This window comes from Mytilus californianus, unplaced genomic scaffold (assembly GCF_021869535.1).
Source record: "Mytilus californianus isolate M0D057914Y unplaced genomic scaffold, xbMytCali1.0.p SCAF_1, whole genome shotgun sequence".
NCBI lineage: Eukaryota > Metazoa > Mollusca > Bivalvia > Mytilida > Mytilidae > Mytilus > Mytilus californianus.
The window spans coordinates 40,189,795-40,214,456 of record NW_026262581.1 but is presented as its reverse complement, the minus strand read 5'-3'; the positions used below and the strand labels follow the sequence as shown (position 1 = coordinate 40,214,456).

Below are 24,662 nucleotides of genomic sequence, written 5' to 3'. Positions count from 1 at the left end.
TTTTGTAACACATGATGAGTCGTGCTTCTTTTCGTCTTGTTTGTAAGCTTTTCCATCCCAATTCATTTATCATGTTGCTGACACTTGATCTATTTCTATGTCTGCAGCTCTTCTTTGTACCTTTTCAATTTTATCTATGTGGTTTTGCTGGTACGGGTCCCATACTGTCGTGGCGTATTCCATTTGCGGTCTTACTAATATTTTATAGGAATGCTCTTTGATGGACTTTGAGCTAATGTGGAGGTTTCGATGTAGGAAACCAAGGCTTCGGTTGGCTTTTCCTGTGATGTTGTTTATATGTTCTCCCCAATCTAGATCATTTGCGATGGTGCAGCCTAGGTATTTAGTTGATGTTTCATGCACCAGAGTATGGCCGTGGAGTTTATAGTCCCACTTGGTTGGCTTTTTCTTTTTTGTAACTGTGAGGACACTACATTTTTCAGGATGGAACTCCATTTTCCAGAGTTCTTCCCATTTTGCCAGTTTGTCCAGGTCTTCTTGGAGTTTATGGCAGTCGCTGTCTGATGAAATTGTCAAATAGACCACAGTATCGTCCGCAAACAGTCTCATTGTGGAGTGTAAGCATTCTGGTAGGTCGTTGATGTAAAACAGAAAAAGACTGGGCCCTAATACTGATCCTTGCGGTACTCCGGATTCTACTTTTACTTTGTCAGATGTTTCGCCTTCAACAACTACTACCTGAGTTCTATTGGTGAGAAATTCCTTTATCCATTTGTTTGTTTTACTTCGGATGCCATAATGGTGTAATTTATGGAGGAGTAAGCTGTGGGACACCTTATCAAAAGCTTTTGAAAAGTCAAGTATTAGCAGATCTGATTGTTTTCCGTTTTCCAGGTTTTTTGTGATGTCATCGATACATTCAAGGAGTTGTGTTTCGCATGATCTTTTACTTCTGAAGCCGTGTTGTAATGGGTATATTATGTTATTTACCTCTGCATGTTTCATGATGTTACTGGTGACTATGTGTTCTATTATTTTGCAGCAAATACATGTTAGGGATATTGGCCTATAGTTAGCTGCTATGTATTTCTGGCCTTTCTTATATGCCGGAGTGACATTTGCAGTCGCCAGTCATCGGGTATCTTTCCTTTCTTCATTGAAAAATTGTATATGATGGTTAAGATTGGAGCAATTTCACTGGCTAGTTCTTTCAGAATCATTGGCTTGATGTTGTCTGGTCCAGCAGCCTTGTGTGGTTTTAGATTTTTCAGCTGTTTTTCCACTCCATTAATTGTGATGATTATTTGTTCGCTGTCTGGATAATTTTCTGGTAGATCTGACATGAGTTTTTTTCTTTTCAAAATCTCGTTTACTGATTGGACATGCAGCAGAGAAGACTGATTGAAATTGATCATTTAGAATATTTGCTTTATTTATTGGGTCAGTTTCTAATTTCCCATTTCTTCTAAGTGGTGCTACTCCATTTTTATCACTTTTCTTGTGTTTGATATAGGTCCAGAATCTTTTTGTTAGTGAACGGATGTCCTCGTTATCTTCTGGAGTTATTATGTCTTCTATATACTTCCAATAGGCTTGTCTTGATTTTCTTTGGATGGTTTGTTTCAGTTGTTTAAATCTTTTAACATCAGTAGCATGGTTTGATTTCTTTTTCATATTATAGGCTCGGTCTCTTCGTCTCATAAGTTTTTTGATTTCCTGGGTTATCCATGGGTTTTTGTCCTTAGTCTTGCATACTTTGGAAGGTATATGCTGGTTAGTACTGCTTTCTAGGTCTTCTTTGAACATGTTCCAGAGTATATTGATGTTTGTCTTCTTGTTCATGCTTTCTTTTTGAATTTTGATATAAAGCAAATGCATATCCTCTTTTATGCTGTCCCATTTAGCTCTTCTATACAGTTGGATTTTTCTTGGCTTTTGTTTGTTTGTCATTGGATTGGTGTTCATTTCTGCATAAACAATATCATGGTCTGAAATTCCTGGAATGACATCAAGTCTCATCATTTTACTAGGACAGTTGGTTATAAGAAGGTCCAAAGTGTTTTTATTTCTAGTTGGCTCTTGTACTAATTGAGTTAATCCATTGTCATCAAGAATATCTGTAAGCTGGTAATGTTGTTCTGCATGTTGAGTTCCTTGGCGGACTGTTTTGTTTGTCCAGTTCCATCCTGGTAGGTTGAAGTCACCCCCAATCATTAAGCATGCATTGTTTTGTGAGGCTCTAGTTACAGCTGTTTCAAATTCTGAGAGGCTCTCTTTGTTAGATGTTTTTGGATTATAATATGTCATTGAGCATATGTATAGGTCTTTTGTGCCTTTTTGTTGTATTCGTGCCCATATAATTTCACAGTTAGTATCTAGTTCTGGTATTTCAGTGCTTAGAAACTTGTTGTGTATGGCGATAAGGACTCCACCCCCAGTTTTATTTTCCTTTCTGTCCTTGCGATAGATGTTATATTCTGGAGGGAATATTTGGCTGTTGGTGATTGATGAATCCAACCAAGTTTCTGTCATTATCATCAAGTTACGTCTGGCTTTGTACTATCTATAAGATTTTGGACTTGGTGTTGTTTGTTTCTGATGGACTGACAATTCACATTTAGGATCCTTAATGGTATAAATGGTTTATTCCTAGTTTCTTGTTTTTCTCTCTTTGGAGTTGATGTGTGTTTTGGTTTTACACATTCTTGTTGGGATGCTGTACTCATATCAAGTGTACCATCTAGTAATAAGTTAAAGCTATTGTTTGTTGAGATAACTGTTGAACCATAGCATAAGGAATTGTAGTTTGGATTATCACAAATGATACAATCCCATCGCACAGAGATGTTTTTATCATCCACAAGGTAGCTATAGGTTTTACTGTGAATATCTTGGCAGTTGATATGAAACCATTGGTCACAGGCATCGCATCTTATGGCTCTGTCGTCCCATGTCACAGGCTGGTCACAAGTTCCACATGGGTACATAGTGCTGTCATTATGTGTTGGTCCTGGGTTTGGATTTACATCATTTGCATTTGCTAATAGTATGAGCAGTAAATATGATGTTACTGATTTACATTTATAAGAATAAGCTCTTGGTGATTTTAGTCTATTTACTGTTGTTAACAAGCTATATACTGTTGTGTCCTGTTTTATTTGAACCTCTGTATCTTCAATGTTTGCCATAGCTGCATTTTTCATGTTCATGATGGTGCTCATTTTGAAAGTTGAAGTTGATATTTAATGCAGGTGTTATTTAATGAATACAAGGATTTGTATAGTGAGAATATTCTAGTTTGACTCTGTATTGATACGGTGTAGTAAAGATGAGTAAGAGCATTGCACCTGACACATAGTCTCGGAAGTAACAATAATTATTTCTTATCATTGTTACTTTTTGCGGGTAACCGTAGCCAGTGCCTATTTTTAATGCGGTGACCCTGCAAATAGGGTGTAAATTCTAGAGAAGAAGAAGTACTGACAAATCAATGTGCTGGGATGAGCATGTGAACCCGGCGAAGTCCACCCGAATGATATTCAAACCCTCCCAATATTAATTGATTATCCTACTCACGACTTATTGTGGTCATCGTAAATAAACTGAATCTACCGACTGAATGTCTTGGAGAATTCTTTAATAAATGCTAAAGTTCTTAACTTCCAAAGTTACCCAGATGGAAAGGGAGAGAACTATACTTATATATACGTTTGATATTTGATAACATCATATGACAGAATTCGTAGATTGTGACTCCGATATAGAACTGTTTGAAATGTCAGCTGAAAACTCTGAAAAAACACTGCTTGTGAACACTATAGATAGGGACAAAATATCGTACTCATCGGCTGATGATTCAGTTAATGTGGGAAATGAACCTGGCCACAGAAAAGTTGTTCAGCACAAAAAGAAAGAGAAGACTAAATTATCAGGATTTTTATTATTATTGTCATTTTTTGCAGCTATAGGAGGTTTTTTATTCGGATATGACACCGGTGTTGTGTCAGGTGCAATGCTCTTACTCAAAACGAACTTTGATCTCAGTTCCTTCAGCGAGGAAGTTATTGTTAGTGTTACAATAGGTTCTGCAGCAGTGTTTTCCATTTGCAGTGGTGTTCTTAATGAATATTTAGGAAGAAAACTTACAATTATAATTGGGAGTTTTGTGTTTACAGCTGGCGCAATTGTTCTTGCAGTAGCCCAAAATATAGCAATGCTGATATCAGGAAGAGCAATCTTAGGTATTGGAATTGGTAAGTCCCATTAACAATTGGTATAAAAAAAGATTAAATTAGAGTCCGACTCCATATTAACAATCATTTCATAGATGGGGACCACATCAATCCTTTTGTGGTAAGGGTGAGCAGCAGAGGCAGTTCTGCCAACTTTTAATAATGCAAATGCGTGAGATTTGGCCAAAATCATAAAGATCAAAGAGAAAAAACAATAGATCAAAGGAAAATGCCGCCAAATAAGCATGAAAATGCGTGAGAAATGCGTGAGACTTGGCAGCCCTGCTGAGGCATCCTATATCCTTCCTTTTTTATTTATTTTGAATAACAAAAATTCAATCGGCAACCATTTCATATATATTCATGTATATATTTAATGTCACAGTACCCGAACTGCACCTATTCAGCAAAAATAGCAGCGGAAATCTAACAATTTTTCTTTGAGACTAAACAATTTGTATTTTTATGATTTGACATTATATACACGTCTTTCAGCATAGGTAAATATATTTAAATATATACACAAAACGTTCACAGTATATTCAACAGATGAAGCATTCACTGGAAAAAGTAAAATCTACGGAAACGTCGCCATGCGACGTCCACAAAAAGTCATCTTTTAAAAATGATCAAATAAAATATGTTACAAGCAACCATTTCTTAAAAAATGAATACTAAGCATGTGTGACGGGATTGCTTCCTTTAGAAATTTAGTAGATACTTAGTCAGCCGTAAGCGGTTGAGCTAAGGAAGTACTTCTTTAGCTCAGTCGGTTAATGCGCTGCCTTGTAACACAGAGGTCCCGGGTTCGAGTCCCGGTGGAGACATGCGATTTTGCAAGTAGAATCATACTCTCCGGTTACATTGGCGCCCAACAATAAAAACCCACCGTTAGAAGAAATACCTATAGCCAGGTTAAAACATAAATATAAAAAAGATGAAGATATCATCATTATAGAGTATAATGACTCTTGAGGTGGGGGAAGTGTGACGGGATTGCTTCCCTTAGAAATTTAGTAGATACTTAGTCAGCCGTAAGCGGTTGAGCTAAGGAAGTACTTCTTTAGCTCAGTCAGTTAACGCGCTGCCTTGTAACACAGAGGTCCCGGGTTCGAGTCCCGGTGGAGACATGCGATTTTGCAAGTAGAATCATGCTCTCTGTTTACACATGCACTAATGTCAAATTTTTAATTGTTCTAAATATTTGAAGAAATAAAACAAAACATCTGTTATTCGATTTTTAAGGATGTGAATTTAAGCATGGATGCAATTTGGGTACTCCTCATTACAGAATCATGGATCCTTTGGAGGTCGGTTCAAACCCATTTTTCTATGATTCAATAAAGATTAAAAATTAAATTGGTGTAACTATGATAGAAAAAAAGGATACATAGATCTACAAAATAAACACAGAATGGAAACTTTTGTCTGGATCATAAATAAACGTAGGTGAAAAAACATTCAAAATAGGTGCAATTTGGGTACCGTCACGTTATATATATAAAAGTCTATAAAAAGGACCAACCAGCAAATTTAATATGTACTGTATCGTCTAGAATAGATGATACTGCGCAGATAATGAAAAAAATTACAAAAGTCTAAAGATTTGCGCAACAGTACTAACTACATTATAAGATGGTAATATATTGAGATGATGTGTTATAAAATCGTGTTGACAAATATTTCAACTTAATAAATAGCCTTTGTCAGTGTCAATCATCTTCGTATATTACCGTCTTATATTAGTACCATTGCGCAAATCTTTAGACTTTTATATATATGTATATATATATATATATATATTTCTTCTAAATTTCTCGACCTTATCATGAAAAATTAAAATAGTGACCATACGTAGTATTATTCAAGCGGCTCATCCCTACCACTCATTATATTGTAAGTGGCCCCCGATGGTACCAGCTAGTGGCGGATCCAGAAATTTTCATAAGAAGGGGCCCACTGACTGACTACATTTTTGTAAGAGGGGGCCCCGCTCCAGTCATGCTTCAGTGATTCCCTATATAATCAACCAAATTTTTCCCACAAAAGGTGGGGGGGGGGGGGGGGGAGGGCAAAGGCCAAATGAAAGTTTTAAAATTTACATAATTTTGATTATTTTTTTAAAATTTTATATTGTCAGTCAGGTGTTATTCTTTTACAAGTGTTTTTCATTTACTTGTACATTTGTACATAGAAATTACTCTGGTGGTAAAGTTACATCCCTAGACAATATGATTCAGATATTTTTATGTCAAATTAATTGTATACATCATGTACATAGAAGAAGAAAAAAGTCATATTTTCTTCTTTTTTTGAATTTCTCTTGACCATGTTGACTACATTGCTGTAATAGACTTTTTTTTATACAACCGACTTTTGACGCCGAAGCATATTATTTTCTACAGGTTTCCAACTTTGTTTTAGGACATTCTGGTACTGACAGGTCAAGTAAAAGCAACTGATCATGAAAGAAGTAAAATCAAGCTTACACTAATTGATGCATCTTGTGGAGAAAATTAACTCTATACAGATTATTTCAATGTATTTCGTCGTGTATAGAAAACATTCAACAGTTAATATTTTCCCCAAATTGCAACGATTGTAAGTTATATTTTACATCTTTAGTTGCTCCTACTTGATTGAGTACTAGAATTTCCTACGTCACAGAGTTGGTAACCTGTCGAAAAATTATATACTTTGGAGTCAAAAGTCGGTAATATGAAAATAGTCTATTGAGTGTCTTCACTACTTATCATGCTTATTGTCTGTAAAAATAATAATAAATACAATACAAAAAAACATAAAACATAAAATACAAAGTACCAACTAATACAAATCAAACAAGCAGATAAAAATTAAAAAAAATACATGTACCCTAAAATATACAAAACAGTCTAAAATTGATGCAGTCAGTTAAAAGTATATAAAATCTACAAGAAATCCTTAAAAGCAGTTCGAAAGAAGTGAGTCTTGATTTGTTTTTTAAAAACGTCTAACTCTAAAGTAATATATATTTGTCTTTTATACATTGTAATATATTCGTTTTTAATATATTCATAATAGTTCTATTTCATGAACAATGAAAATGTCATTTGTCTGTTGTCTTCAAAATACTGATCATTTATAATTACAATTTTCTAAGGAACAATTTTTGAAGGCATTGGCACACATAGTTACTTTACATATGTGTACATGTATGTAAATGGCAATAAATGCCTTTGTTGAATCTTGAGATAAAAGTTTGAACTCTTAACAAATTTAAAAAATTGGTAACATGTATAATATATTAGCAAACACAAAAAATTGTTAACATGGTTAAGGCATGTTGTATGACTTCCCAAAACTACAGAAACTCATCTACAGGATCTGTTTTTGGAGCTTCTCTAAATTTAAACAGTAACAAATATTTACTGTATTTATTTCAAAGTACCTATAAAAATATTTGAAAAGTAGCAATACAACAACTTGTAAAATTCCTCAATAAATGTTGGCAAAATTAACTTGTTGTGGCATATAATGTAATGTGAAAATTCAACCAAGTTTTGAAATAAAACAATACTGCTAACATGTAATTTTTAGGCAGTTAAGCTGCCTTATGCGAGCACCCTAGATTTGTGTTCTACCCAACATGCCCAATAAATGCTGAAATAGGTGCCATTGTTATTATCTAGCTGGCTATAGCTATTATGTTATTTTTAACTAATTGAACACTTTTTTCATACTTTTAATTCTGGAATACAAAAAATATGACCAGAAAAACCTTAAATGATCGTCGAAACACCCAAAAGTTTTGAAGTTTCACATTGGAAGTAGTGCTCAATAGAAATCCGTATGTAGTTTATTATCCCCTGTGCTTTTAGCTAAGATGTCAAAGTACAATGGTATGAATTATTTCATCGCCGAAAATCTCTAATTAAAAGTCGTTTACATTTGCCAAATGGCAAAAAGCGCAGGAATATTGTAGAACGGCTGTGACTAATATGACATGGAGTTGAAGTCTCATTTGGCGGTAATTTTAACTTCGTCGACAAAACGTAAATCAAGGACGTTTTAAATTTGGTGGATTCTGATATTTCAAAGGTAATTATTATTAATCATTTTATTCGTTTTGTTTGAGATGATTGTGATTATTTAAATCATCTTAATTAAATCATTAATGTATGCTCATTTGTATTCTTGTTAATTTTATTCCGTTTATCTCGTAATTGACCTTCATGCTTGTCAAATCAAGTTGTTGTTATTTATGAATGAAATAAACCTAGAGATCTGATTGGTCGATGTCAAGATCATTTCAAGATGGTTTCCTTTGTGTTTTTAGTTCAGGCTTTGGTGTTACAGACTGCTACTTGTGCTTTGATTTAGCTAAAGGTGCTTCAAACAATATTTAGATTAATACTTTATCTATAATTTGCTAAAAGACGGCATAATTTAACTTCCAAAGTCGCATATTTTTGTAAAATATTATGTACGAATTTGTGACGTGTCTCACACCGTAATTGTTTTTGATTTACAAGGTCTTTTCAATTTCCGGTAATGAAAAACACAACTTTTTCGATGGTTCTTTTTGTGATTTTTTCATATTTAAACACTTGTGAAGTGTTCTAGAATCATTTCTGTGTGTTTCCTTCAGCAACTTGATGCTGGTAAAAGACTTTTCCATGAAAATACTGCAAAAAAAAAATCGCCTGATACGGAAAGAGGTTACGTTGTACTTTAGTCTACGTTTTCAACAAGTTACAAACAGTTTTTTTTTCTTAATTCCTATAACAATTATTTAAAGAACAAATAAATGTTTTTTTTTATGATATTTGCAATGAAAGACAGTGAAACCGTAATCATGGTAATCAAGATATTTTAACTCACTTATAATTTCAAATAAAATTGAGAATGGAAATGGGGGAATGTGTTAAAGAGACAAAAACCCGACCAAAGAGCAGACAACAACCGAAGGCCACCAATGGGTCTTCAATGCACGAGAAACTCCCACACCCGGAGGCGTGCTTCAGCTGACCTCTAAACAAAAATGTATACTAGTTCAGTGATAATGGATGTCATACTAAACTCAGAAATATACACAAGAAACTAAAATTAAAAATCATACGAGACTAACAAAGGCCAGAGGCTCCTGACTTGGGACAGGCGTAAAAATGCGGCGGGGTTAAACATGTTTTTTGAGATCTCAACCCTCCCCCTATACCTCTAGCCAATGAAGAAAAAACAAACACAACAATACGCACAGTAAAACTCTGTTCAAAAGAAGTCCGAGTCCGATGTCAGAACAGGTAACAAAAGAAACTAAATAAAATGACAATGATACATACATTAACAAAGGACTACTAGCAGTTACTGACATGCAAGCTCCAGCTAGACCTCAATTAAACTGATTGAAAGATTATGTCTTCATCATATGAATATCAAGCACATGTCTTTGTGGCAGAGTTCTTACTTGATATACGTGGAACATTAATTTTATGCAAGACTTGTATCATTTAAAAATGAGAATGAGAAATGTGGAATTAAGCAGTAGCCAACCGTACAGCCTTCACCAATAAAAAAAAAACCCCATATCTTATGATCGGCTATAAAAGGCATGGATATAAAGAAAATGAAACAATTCATTTGAGAAAATTAAAGGCCTAATTTATAACAAAACAATTTACCAAAAACCTTTGACAGGCGTGGACCAACGACAACCACTCAAGTACCGGCTCGATCCTGACTTAGGACAGGCATATAAAGAATGTATAATCCAAATTTCAAAATGTCGGCATGATTTACTCATCATGCTCATGTTAGTCCGTTAGTAAAACATACTGTATCAGTAGAATCCTACTTTTTTTGCCAATTCTGATTTGAAATTATGGCAGTTGTGTCTGCTGGGTTATAATTTATAGCACAAATGGTGATACATTTTTGTTGTCGTTCACAACAAGGGGGTATAGGTTGAAAGCGGCATGCAAGACCATAGCATAGACTTGATGTGCCATATTCAGGGTGCGAAACGAAACCGACCTATTTGATTCTTATATTACAATCATAACAAAAATATCTATTCAATAAAAAATTTAAAGTATTGAAAACAGACACAAAAACATATTCCTCCGAAGAAAAAAACAATTTACAAAGTTAGCTGGCTGTATAAAACAAATACATCAACCCCACAACATGCAAAAAAGAGAAATGTATTGAATATCCACTATCCTTGTTAATGACTTAAGGAAGTTTGCTACTCAGTTTCAAAATAACAAGCTTTTCATAACACTAGTATATATTGATAGAGGATTAATAAAGCAACCGAAAGAGCGAAAAAAAAATATATGTCAATGTGCTTGTTTTGGAGATATTAGCCATTGAAATTTGAAATTTGAAATTGAAAGCTTTATCATTGACAAGTAAAAACCCTCAAAAACTATCAAAAAATAACAAAGATTTTATAAGACTTTTACAGATGGCTTATAATTTATACATGAAAAAGATTTATAAAAAGAAAAATGGGGGTTAGTGGGCAAATTTTTTTAAGGCATTCAAATGGATAAAACCAAAGGATTTGGAAAATCTAACAAAAATTCCAAAACTTGACAAGCGAACATCCTTAATAGTGTAAGCAACAAAATTATTAATGTCATGGGATAATACGTGTTTAATCAATGCCAAAACAAAATGACAATGATACATAAATTAACAAAGGACTACTAGCTGTTAACTGACATGCCAGCTCCAGACCTCAATTAAACTGATTGAAAGGTTATGTCTTCATCATACTTTTGTTGGAAATTATGTTCAAACCTTTAATTCATTCAGACCTAGCTGCACAATCGTAGCTCTTATTATCCTATTATGGTTTAATTTTGACAAATTGTGACTTGGAAGGAGAGTTATCTCATTGGCACTCGTACCACATCTTATGATATTTCTTTACAATTTGCATACACAGTCAGACATGTTATTCTGAACAAAAGCCTGGCAAGGCAAGGACATAACACCTTACATTGTAGCAGTTGCCATTCAAAAAAGCTTTGAAAAATAACAGATAACATATATATGCTTGGAAAATTTGATTCTTAAAAGGTATTGTGTCATTCGGTCTCTTGTGAAGAGTTGTCTCAATCATTGGCAATCACACCACATTTTTTTTTATAACAGAGAATATAAGCATTAATTATCACAGCATCAATGAACATGGACAAAACTAATACATAAAGATTTTAGACATGAAGCTTTTTTTCTACATTGTATTTGTCAAAATAAGCAAATTATTTGTATTTGTTTTTATTTCAGCTTGATTCCAATCTTTAGGAATGGCTGCCCGTACGAAATATTTAGCAGGATTCCTACCAGACTATAGCAGGAATTCACACGGAATTAGCAGGAAATTTTAAATTCCTGTTACTTTTTAGACGTACTAGGAAAAACTTCAGTTTTTCTGACAGGATTTTTCATTTTCCTACAACAACATTCCTGGTTTGGGTAACAGGAATATTTTTTCCTGCCAGAAAATCTTTCTACCAGGAATGTTTTCTTATTTAAGCAGGATTATTATCTTGACTGCTATTGGTTTGTATTCAATTATCTTTAACTTGATTCAGGTTTGCTTATAACATTTATTTTGCTGTGTAATAAGAGACCAGGTTCCAGTTAACAAATTCAAAAGTTGGAGGGTAAAAGATTCAGATTGTGTATAAACAATACTGCAAAGATTGAATAATTACCATGAGGGAAATATTTGAATGTAAGACAGGATTGCTTATGAAGGTATTTAAATTTAAGCTTCACTTTTTCATGTGTAAGAGGAAGTTTTTAATTTCTAATTTGCATGATAGTCAAATTAATTCAACTTATCAAAAATGGAAACCTAAGTCTTCAATCATATTTTGTCTAATATATATTATAAGTTCATCTGATCTACATTTTTGTTGTAAACATATATACCAATATTTAAAAAAAAATAAAATTAGAGAGTGAACAAAAAAACTGATACATCTATTTCCATCATAATTAAATTCAAAAACACATTACAAACCTGGTTTATAACACAACTTTCATATGTGGTATATAGCTACTTCAAACATTTAAGTGTCAAATTTTGTAACAAGAATTTTTAACATGTGTTTTCTTTGTTCTTTGTGGCTAAGATTCAAACTAATGAATGACCCAGTTGTGTATATGTGTATACACCTAAGTTTGTAATGTATATTTTTAGATTCCTGCTAGAAAATCAATTTTCCTGGTAGGAATTTATGAAAAAAATCCTACCAGGAATATTCAAATTAGCAGGAAATTTTGTAGGAATTTTACTTTCCTACCAAATTATTCCTGCTAATTTGAATATTCCTGGTAGGAATCACATTATTCCTACTAAGAAAATCCTGCTAATTTAAATTTTTCGGCTGTTTTTCCTGGCGGATTCCTGCTACTATCAAGCAGGAATATGCACACTTTCCTGGTAGAAATTCTTAACAAATTCCTACTAGATTCCTTGTACATTCCTGTAGGACCAGTTTGTACAGGTAATACTACATGTAGAAGAGGCAAGGCATACATGTACATGTACAATACATGATTCTCTGTAGCAACTGGATTGTCTATTCACCACAATAATTCTATAACAGCAATGAAACTCTATACTACTATGATGTTATGAAGATATTTACATGTATATCTACATATATGATCAATTTTGAAGATTGTTTATGCCAGGTCTCATCATGTCGACTAGTCCGACAAGTTTTGGTTCAGCTTTCTGACAGGAATTATTATAAACTTGCCAGCAGTTACAACACATGAATATTATTTGTTATTAAGTGTGCTTATCGGTCTAACAATTTTTAGAGACTGTTTAACGATACTTTTAGAACTATGATCATGATATGTCAGAATCTGTGTAACTGTTACTACAAAAGGAGATATATTATTGTGCACTAAGAAGTATGCCTAGTTATCAGAAACTTTGTGCATGAAGTTATATAAAGAAAGTTGGAATTCATGATATTGATGCATTGTGCAGAAACATGAAATATTTTAGTTTGTATTCTTAACAATCCAAGAGTAAGGTTAAATTGTACCAAGGAGAATTGCTTATTAACATAATTACGCAGCAGTATTTTGATTGTGGATTCTATTCAATTTAATTATATTATTTACTTATTGCATATTTGTCACTTGTTTAATGCCTTGTTCACACGTACGTTTAATTTGAATTGAATGCGAACCAAGTTCACACAATCTTCTTTTTTATACTACCGCAAAAAAACTTTTGTGCTCGTATATTGGTATGACGTTGGCGTTGTCGTCGTCGTTGTCGTCGTCGTCAGGTGTCATCCGAAGACACATTGGTTTTCGCACTCTAACTTTAGTTTAAGTGAATGGATCTCTATGAAATTTTACCACAAGGTTCAATACCACAAAAGGAAGGTTGGGATTGATTTTGGGGGTTATGGTACCAACAGTAAAGGAATTGGGGGCCAAAAAGGGGCCTAAAATAAGCATTTTTGTAACTTCCAGACATAACTTGTGTGTTAGTGTATAGATCTCTCTGACATTGTACCACAAGGTTCCATATCACAAAAGAAATGCTAGGATTGATTTTGGGGGTAATTGTCTCAAAATTTTAGGAATTAGGGGCCAAAAAAGGGGCAAAAAACAAGCATTTTTTTAGTTTCATGACAATAACTTGTGTGTAAGTGTATGGATCTTTCTGAAATTGTACTACAAGGTTCCATATCACAAAGAGAAAGCTGGAATTGAGTTTGGGGGTAATTGCCGAAACGTCTAGGAATTGGGGGCCAAAAAGGGGCCAAAAATAAGCATTTTTCTAGTTTCCAGACAATAACTTGTGTTCAAGTGTATGGATCTCTCTGAAATTGTACTGCAAGGTACCATACCACAAAGGGAAGGCTGGGATTGATGATGGGGTTAATTGCCTCAATATTTTAGGAATTAGGGGCCAAAAAGGGGCAAAAAACAAGCATTTTTCTAGTTTCAGGACAATAACTTGTGTGTAAGTGTATGGATCTTTCTGAAATTGTATTACAAGGTTCCATATCACAAAGGGAAAGCTGGGTTTGAGTTTGGGGGTAATTGCCCCAAACGTTTAGGAATTTGGGGCCAAAAAGGGGCCAAAAAACACATTTTTCTAGTTTCCAGACAATAACTTGTGTTCAAGTGTATGGATCTCTCTGAAATTGTACTGCAAGGTACCATACCACAAAGGGAAGGCTGGGATTGAGTTGATGAATCATAAGGGGGTTCAAAAAATTTTTGGGGGGGATTTTTTTTTTTCCTTTTTTTTCTTTTTTTCCTTTTTTTTTTCTTTTAAAATTTTCCATTTTAAGTTGGTTATTTCTGATTTATATTTAAAAGCAAATAATAATGATATGGTAGGAGATACACACCAAACAGGATGTGTAAATTATTATATAATAAGTATTGTGCAATAGCAAGAAATTTTCAATTGCACAGTATTGCACAATAGCAAGAAATCTTCAATTGCACAGTATTGCGCAATAGCAAGAAATCTTCAATTGCACAGTATTGCGCAATAGCAAGAAATATCCAATAGCACAATATTGCGCAATAGCAAGAAATTGTCAATTGTACAGTATTGCGCAATAGCAAGAAATATTCAATTGCACAGTATTGTGCTAAAGAAGATACTTCTTATAAATTGCTTATTTCTTGACCAATTTCAATGGGGTTTTATTCTTGAATTCTTAGGGTTCTTTAATATGCTGATTCTAACCGTGTATTAAGTTTTTGGATTTTGGGCCCCGTTCTTAAATTGGTCCACATTGAGGTCCAAAGGGTCCAATATTAAACATTGTTTGATTTCATCAAAAATTGAATTATTGGGGTTCTTTGATATGCTGAATCTAACCGTGTATTTAGATTCTTAATTTTTGGTTCCGTTTTCAAATTGGTCTACATTAAGGTCCAAAGGGTCCAAAATTAAACTTAGTTTGATTTTAACAAAAATTGAATTCTTAGGGTTCTTTGATATGCTGAATCTAAACATGTGTTTAGATTTTTGATTATGGGCCCAGTTTTCAAGTTGGTCCAAATCGGGGTCCAAAATTAAACTTTGTTTGATTTCAACAAAAATTGAATATATGGGGTTCTTTGATATGCTGAATCTAACCATGTATTTAGATTTTTGATTTTTGGGCCCCATTATCAACTTTGTCCACATTGAGGTCAAAAGGGTCCAAAATTAAACTTTGTTTGATTTCATCAAAAATTGAATTCTTGGGGTTCTTTGATATGCTGAATCTAAACATGTATTTAGATTTTGGATATTGGACCATAATAGGTGAATGTCCAATTTAATAAAATTTTTAAGTTCTTAGACCACATTCATTCTGTGTCAGAAACCTATGCTGTGTCAAATATTTAATCACAATCCAAATGCAAAGCTGTATCAAGCTTGAATGTTGTGTCCATACTTGCCCCAACTGTTCAGGGTTCGACCTCTGCGGTCGTATCAAGCTGCGCCCTGCGGAGCATTTTATTTCATGTTTTTGTCAGATACACTAAGATAAAGGTTAACTAGATTTAGTGTATAGAAAGATCATTTGCTGTTAAATATATTAATTGCACAAATGTTTATGTTGTTGAAATGTCATTTTTGGTAAGGGTGTGATGCCAACAATTTTGTGTAAATTGACCAATTTATATCATATATGTCTATTAATTTGTAAATGTTTTCATCACATCACAACTGATTTTTTCTGAAACAAAGTTTCCAGTTAGTAAAATTTTATTCATTTATCAATAAAAATTCATTGTAATTTTTAAAGGATTTAAGAATTTTACTATTTTTACAATTTCAAGGAATAAGATAATAGCTCTTCCATCATGTGATGTAATCTTAATGTCAACTTCCTTTGACAAATTTTAAAGTATAAGTGGAAAAAGAAAAAGACACTCAACATTTAAATATCATTTATTACAATACATGAATATATGAATACTTGCACAAATTGTGCAAAGTATTAAGACACATGCATGTTACTACTGGACCCTCCGTCTGTTTTCTTACATTATCCAGACCTGTCAACTATCCCGAATTATGGGGGATATCCCCCATGAGAGGTGTTGACCTCAATTTTGAAATTCTTTATTATACAAACTGAACACCTAAAAACAGGTCTTCAAATGAGTTAAAAGGGTATTTAAGCACATACATACTCATCCAAACAATATAGAAGTAGAATAAGGACACTTATGACAATATAAGAGGAGCATTAGGTCCTTTGCGCTTAAAATCCCCCATGCAGATTTTGAAAAGTTGGCAGGTATGCATTATCAAAGCTTCATGAAAAAATTTTAAGCCTTTTCTGTTGACTATGTAAAAGTCTTCTACTTAGATGTCATGCAAGTATTAGTGAATAACTTATCCCTCAAGATTATTATTCTCAAAATGCCATATTCATCATGTTCATGCCAAAATCAGCTTTTAATAAAAAAGAAAACTAAAAGGAAGATCCAGTAGTCAAGTGCATGTATCAATATTAGGCCATTCAAAATAAATGTTTTGTTTCTAAGGCATTTTGAATCGTAATTTTCATTTGATTTCTTGTGCAGTTGTGTATTTAAATTTGAAATTGTTTTGAAAAGAAATAGAACATGTAATGGTTTTTATATCAACCCATATTTTTTATAAAAATGCATGCATAATAATTTTCTTTGAAAAACATATGATTTGCATGAGATAAGAACATGTAGCGCAAATAAAAAATAATCAGCTTTGTAAATATGAGCTTGCTTATATATGCCTTGTGCACAAATGAAAAAAAATTATTAAAAGTTGAAAAGAAAAAGAAAATTGCATTACATCATCATTTTCTGTTGTAAATTTTTGAGTGTTTCAAATCAAACTAATTTTTGAGTGTTTCAAAAGAAACTAAGATTTTTTTTTGAATGGCCTAGGCTATAATTTAAAATACTGGAGGGAACAGAAATAATTATGTGAGCACTGGTAGAGGTTATAAATAGAGAATTTACTTGCTTAATGTTTCCACCCTGTCAGAATTTTTGTTATGGAAACAAACTACAAATGATTTGCACTAAAATAAAGCTATTTGTGCGAGGTGTAAAATTCATTGAAAGGTAATTTTTCAAGTCATGTGTTCACTCTAAGCACACATAGCCTTATTTTTTGGCAACATTTGTTTTGTTATTCTGCAATACATGTAGCTATTACCTTTATAATTAAAGCTCCAAATTCACTCCGGTTTTTATAGGGTCTATAGTTTTCTATGTAGTGTTTTGAAGACAGTTGTTTGTCCTTTTCTTTGTTTTTCTTTTTTCTATGGTAATTGTAAAATTGAGAATGGAAATGGGGAATATGTCAAAGAGACAACAACCCGACCAGAGAGCAGATAACGTGTGTCGTTTCTTCTTCATCATTTGGTTTTTGAATACCCACGATGTCTTTAACCATGAAAAATATGCAGGATAATTTTCTTACTTGAGATGATAAGATTAAATTCTCTATTTGAAACCTGAAATTACTGAAAAATGTAAGATTAAGAATTAACTTGAAATCCATTAATATAAGTAATTATTCACTCCTTGTCATGGCCTCTTGATAAAAGTTCTTCGGTATTTGAGTTCTTGCCTGATTCATAACCAACCATGTCTGTTAGTAAAACTTCTAGCTGATCACTAAAACAATCGTCATCACTAGACAGAATGTTTAAGTTGACCTCTTGCAAAAAAGTTGATATACTTGTTGATAAATCATCGTCCATAATGCCTAAATTGGCAAACAACCACTTCTCACTGTCTTGTAATTCAATGTTTTCTTTGCTTCTTATGGATGGTTGCTCTGATTGCTGCATTTCACTAATATTGTCAGTCTGAAAGTAGAGTAAAACTTGAAAATATAGACAAATAAAGATTGTTTAATTACCCTAAAATGGTCCTTGTAATTTGTCCACAAAGACTAAAAGTTTTGAATCTTTGAGGAAATTATTTTTTACTTTCTATTTTTGAGGGAATTTTTTGTCTGTTTTTATCATTTTGTGGAATTCCATAACATAAGGATGACACCTATTTACACTAAGAAACAGCAGATGAGTTTTTAATTTCCCTTTTTATATGAACTTCCATGGTTGACCTTGGATTATTCATGGAAAAACTTGTCAAATGACATTGTGACGTAAAGATATTGTTCTGTGATTTCAAATTTTTCCTGGAAAATTCACTAGTGGAAGATAGTTTATACAGTGGACAAGACCAACTGTAAAATATAGTAGGTACATACATGTACATTTATGTAATTTGTTAATGGTCAAGTGATATAGTGTTGAATGTGTAAATTACATATTAAAAAATACCACTTATGGTTATACTTGTATAAGTTTTGTTTACATATTCATAGTACCTTTGCGTTATAAGTTTTGCCAGCTGATAATGGTGGTCTTTTTATACCAAACAGTATAGCTCTTCATCTTGTGGATGCTGTCTTTTCTGTAATAAATAAAGTTTTATTTATTGTTATAATAATATTCATGACGTGGGAAACATATCTGTAGAGGTAATTGAAAATCTTATAATTGATAGATTATTTTACAATTACAAGTGTACAAGTGATTGCGTATTTCTGCATGTACGCAAATAATCTTGCAAAGTACTACTGTAAATTCAGAAATTTTTGCAATATTTTTATTATTAAGAAAATTTGGACAAGATAAGTGTTGCTGCACAATTCCTTGAATTCACAATAATGAATGTCACATTTACATGATATTATGTCCATTGTTTATAACAATTACACTCTCCAAGATGTTTTGTTTTCTATATTTGAATGTTTCATAAGTTCAAGAACAAAAAATTATTTCTAGAACTTTGCAATTAAAATGTTACCCATCTATATATATGTAACACTCAGAAACGTGTCCTTCCCCCCCAAACGTGTCCGATTCCCCCAAACGTGTCCACATGACGTCACTGAACTGCAAAACATGTCCTAATGTAAAAGGGCGCCAAAGCGTGTCATTTGTATAAACACCCAAACATGCCCAATACCCAAAACGTGTCCAATCCCCCAAACGTGTCCAATCAAGCTTAATTTTTTTCCTTTACTGGAACTAACATTCGTGTCCATATTATAAATTCGTAGGTCATTTGGTTATTGCTTTTTCATTAACGTATACTCATTTTACTATTTCATTAAAAAAATAGAAATAAATTACTTTAGGTCTTTTTTTAACCGGCAGTATAATCTGGGTAAAAGTGGGGGCGTCCGTTCGGCTATGTTGGATGTAAATGTAAGCAGCCATGCTCAGTTAATTTGTAGATATTAAATCAAATACCTCGTGTCGGGAGAATGTCACTCTCTCTGCGCATTAAAACCTTTGTAGCAATTCACTCTTTCATGGTGCCATCAGTTGTATTTTGGAAGGCAACATTCTTTTTTTTTTAATTTCCGCAACTTTTATTTGAAACGGCCTCTTACATAACGGAGATTGAAGTAGTTTCTTACTGAAGTCATAAAAAAATTGGTCGTTACTGGCTCTTAAATTTTTTAGATTATAACCCAAACTAGTGTTAATCCCTAATAACCGTAAAAATTTAGGCCTAATCCTAAATTCCCGGTATGATAATAAAACCTATGTACAGTATTTATTGTTAACATGATGTCGTTCAAATAATGCATGAAATATTTGGCACTGGACGTTCTGTCTCTTGTTTGTGTGTCTTTAGTGATGCTCGAAACCTAAAATTTATTAAAAAACCTGATAAACAGTAAACTTTTGATTTGAAGAGTTTTTAAAATACCAGAACTGTTGAAAAAAGGGAAGTCAATTCTGCGGAAAGGCCACCGTGCAATATTCAGTTTAATATATAAAAGGCATCATCAGAATTTATTAGTACAAAATAATTCACTTGGTAAACGATTAATTCAACTGTACTAAAATTATTTGTATGTTCGCTCTAAATCAGAATGCAATACTTGCAACTTGCATTTCAGTCAAAAGTTAATTCATATGTTACAGATTAAATTTGCAATTATGATAATCATTAACAACCGGTATTGAACAAACTAATGATAATGAATGACCACTTCATCAACTGTGTCCCCCATCATAGAATTGCCTTAAACGTTATTGATGTCATTTGTACATGTATTAGCGCTAAAAGACGTGAGATGTTCTGGCGTTTAACAGTAGACACGTTTTGGCGAATAACAATTATCGGACACGTTTGGGGGTTATGAAATCGGACACGTTTGGGCAATATTGAATATAACGGACACGTTTGGGGAGAATGGACACGTTTGGGGGAATCGGACACGTTTGGGGGGATGGACACGTTTAGGAGTGTTACATATATACATATCCGATAGCTTTGGTTCATGATGATATTACATAATTATAAAAGTTAAAATACAATTATTATTGCATATTTCAATTGTTTTTTACATTTTTTAAATGCCTTCTGTAGCTTACTATATAGTATGGGTTTTACTCATTGTTGAAGGCCATACAGCCGCCCCTCTTGTTGTTTAAATCTTTGTCCTGTGATCTATCAATAGTTGTCTCATTGGCAATCTTGCCACATTTCCTTATTTTATTTTTATTTCATGTGCATGTCCATGTGTGTTTAGATTTATACATGTACTTACTTTTCCCCTTATCTGCTTTGAATTTAGAGATGTAACATCATTTTCTATAGCAGTGACTAGTTCATCTTTACTTATCTCCATATTTTCACTTAGATGATGTCTGGGTTCTTGTGTTTGACAGTTTTTAGATTGTTCTTTTGTTAAAATTTCCTGATCTTTACAACTTTCAAAATGACTGTGTTTTGAGCAGCTTGAACTACTGCAGATTGTTTGTGAGCAACATTTTTGTGTTTGAGGATTAATGTTGTAAAACATAAGTGGCTTTGCATTATCATCCAGATCATTTGCTTTGAAGCCAATTTTGAAAGATGTCTCTGTAATGTGTATTTGAATAGACAGTCTATTGTCTGAAATTATTGCAGAATTCTTCAAGATGTAATCACTTTGACTATCAAGAGTTGGTTTTGTCCACCATTGGTTTAAAATGCTGTGTATGTTCAGTGTGTGTAAATAGTCCATGTTCATGCAGAATCTTCAGTGCATTGTCAATAATTGATATATTATTCTGAATAGTGTAAATTCTACACATTGTTTCTTTATGCTTTTTTGCTTCTCTGGAATTATATGCATTTACAACTTTTTGAAAAGCTGTAACTAGAGGCTGATATTTCGGAGGAGTTATGGCTGTAGGATTTTGAATTAGAGTCAAAACAAGCTCCTGATCTGAGCCAGTCTGTTTGCATTTTCCTCTGTTGTGTGGACTATAAAATGGAACTGCTGAAGGCCAGTTTTCCGGAGGAGACTTCCAAATGTCATCACATTTTGCTTCTGGATCTTTTCCTTTAATAATTTTACACAGTATGGTGGCAAGGTTGCGAGTAATTTCAGTTATTATTTCAGACTGGCATTTGCATCGAATTCTTGTTATGTCTGTTTCTGAAGTAAGACTGACATTTATGCTTTGCAGACCTGTTTTCATTTCCTCAGAATCCATATAGGAAATCATGTTTTTAATGGCCATTTTGATTTTCTCCATATTTATGCGAAATATATACAATTTATAAAGCAGTCCCAGTCTTTTCTCTTGCCAGGCATCTACCTCTTTTTGGTATAGGTAGTTGATTTGTACATTTTTGTGTATGCAGCAATCAAGCAAAGTTTTCAAGAGGTCTTCATCTGATATCGACTTTCCTTGATCGTTCTGTGATTTGTTTTTTGTGTCATAAAATGGTTTATTTAGTGGCCAATGCTCAGGTTTTTCTTTCCACATTGTTTTTGGTTTTGAATATGTTTCCTCTCCAGTATATTGTTTGAGAATGCACGAAGCAATATTTTGCTTCCAGGTCCTCAACGTTGGAGGACATATCTTTATTCTTATAGCTGTGTACTCCATTATTATTTAAAGTGTTGTTGAACATTATCATATTGAATTTAGCACCATATGTAAAAATCATATGTATACCCAGGAACATTATCAAATTGAATTGAGCACCATATGTAGAAATCATATGTATACCCAGGAACATTATCAAATTGAATTGAGCACCATATGTAAAAATCATATGTATACCCAGGAACATTATCAAATTGAATTGAGCACCATATGTAAAAATCATATGTATATATATACCCAGGAACATTGTCAAACATTGAATTGAGCACCATATGTAAAAATCATATTCATACCCAGGAACATTATCAAATTGAATTGAGCACCATATGTAAAAATCATATGTATACCCAGGAACATTATCAAATTGAATTGAGCACCATATGTAAAAATCATATGTATACCCAGGAACATTGTCAAACATTGAATTGAGCACCATATGTAAAAATCATATTTATACCCAGGAACATTATCAAACTTTGAATTTAGCAACAAATGTAATAAATTATATGTATACCCAAATAGACGTTAAAGATGATGGTTAGTTTACCTTAGCTTAGACGTAGCTGTGATTGCTTAACATGAATGCTTGGATATAGATGGGTTTCTTAGTAAGGTCCCTTAAACATTTGGCTGCCATTTAAAATTTGTTTATAAAAGAAAATAAGTTTGGGAAATGAGAAATCTTATAAAATTGTGCTTTCTTGTGATATAATTTGATTTATATTCAGAAATATTCAGTAGACAAAAGTATTTTAGCATTATGAGGGTACAATTGCAGGGGATCTGAAAACTTTTTATTTTGTGTAAGAACAAATATTTTGTTAAAAGCAATTTTTGTTGATTGAGGAAAATGGTATTTTTGTTAATATTGATCATTTCCTGGTTTTGACAAATTTTGCATAAAAACAAATATAGGAATATATGTTCAGTGCTGTTTCAGAGGTTTTATTTTCTATCATTACCCAAGTCAAACTGAACTGCTATCATTAGCAGTTTATTAGCTGTTATTTACCAGTTCTTCATATTTTTAGCAGTCTTTCAGCTGTTCATAGCATTCCATCTAATAGCAGTTTGAGAAACTGCCTTATTTCACCATTTCTTAGCATTCCTCTGAGCATTCATCTTAGCAGTCTGGATCTACCTTCTAAACTGTTGTCAATTTAAAAATTGTCGGTTGGACAACAGTTATGACAGCAGTTCAATAGCAGTTTGATAGCAGTTTTGGTTTTAATCTTTGTTATAAAAATGCTTGGATCTGGCTGTGTTTTCAGCTTGATAGTAAACCTTTATTTGAAGGTTATTTGATCATTTTCAAATGTGCATTTTGGCTCCAAGCTGTGTGTAAATACTTGCTAGTGAAAAACTGTATTTTTGTCAATTATAAAGTTTAATTTGGGCTAAATGGAATAATTTCTCACACCTGCAGTACAGTAAGTTGAAGTTACAGATATTGCATGTGTATTTTCTGACATAACTTTGTAGGGAAAAACAGAAATAATACATAAAGCCCAAAAAAGGGGGGATAGTTGTTTATTCAAATAGAATACCTGATGATGATAGGATTGTAATAAAATACTAGCATATACTAACAGTGCAAGATGTTATTTGAAAATAAAAATATGAATATTTAAATATAATTTTGTAAAAAAAAACAAAAATAAATCATATTCAAGAGTTGAAAAAGGGGGAGGGAATATTAGGGAAACCTAGGTCACATATAGCTGATTGTTTAATATTGACCAAACAATCCATTTAATGAAGTTAATATATGTTACTTACATTTATTTCAGAAAGTGGAAACATAATATATTACATGTAATATTAAGAATTATTTTGTTTAATTCCAAAAGAGAAAGAGGAGATAACTGTTTTCTTTTGGTCCACACAAAATATATATAGTAGAAGAGAAATTAGTAGTACATTTGGTAATTAAATAATAATAAAAATAAGATAACTTTTAATCTGAAAATCACTTAGTCAAGGTAATAAATAGTTTCTTAAGTACAACCACTCTTATTGAATAAGTTGCTTTTTATAAGTACTGATATTTAAAGTGCATTATAATCCTTAACTGTTCCTATTATTCTGCCACTGACATAATTAATAAGGGGTATAAGGCCAGGTACAGTACTCGCATAGCATCTTTACACCCCTTAACAAGTCTGTTATTGGATTAAAATAGAGTCATTTGATTGCATTTACTACTCAAATTACAAATATAAGTTGGTACAACTTTTTGAAATTTCAACAAGACTTGCAGTAAAATATTTGAATTTTATTTTTGCATTCATATCTTGTACTGTGTATTCATGTGTACCTTTGTATTCCAACTTTTGACAGATCTGATAGCATTCCATAGCAGTTTAGAAAACCATATTAGGATGTACAACTTAGCAGTTTCTATGAATATTCATTATTGATAGCTGTTATTATAGCAGTTCTCATGAATATTCAGAGAAGATAGCAGTTTTTGAGTATCTCATTTAAATTTTTCGTCAAAAATAACTGC

General features: G+C 32.7%; 2 protein-coding genes across 3 annotated transcripts in view; one reads left to right on the top strand and one right to left on the bottom strand.

The window, feature by feature from the left end:
- LOC127701625 (terminal uridylyltransferase 4-like) overlaps window positions 1–24,662 on the bottom strand; it is a 697,935-nt gene that overhangs the window by 410,852 nt on the left and 262,421 nt on the right. The gene's annotated exons all lie outside the window — the stretch shown is intronic.
- The window catches only part of LOC127702112 (proton myo-inositol cotransporter-like), a 117,728-nt gene continuing 96,513 nt past the window's right edge, over window positions 3,448–24,662 (top strand). The window contains exon 1 of the mRNA XM_052206181.1: window positions 3,448–4,214. Coding sequence (XP_052062141.1) covers window positions 3,692–4,214 — 523 coding nt within the window. The 5' untranslated portion in view covers window positions 3,448–3,691. The remainder of the gene's footprint in view (window positions 4,215–24,662) is intronic.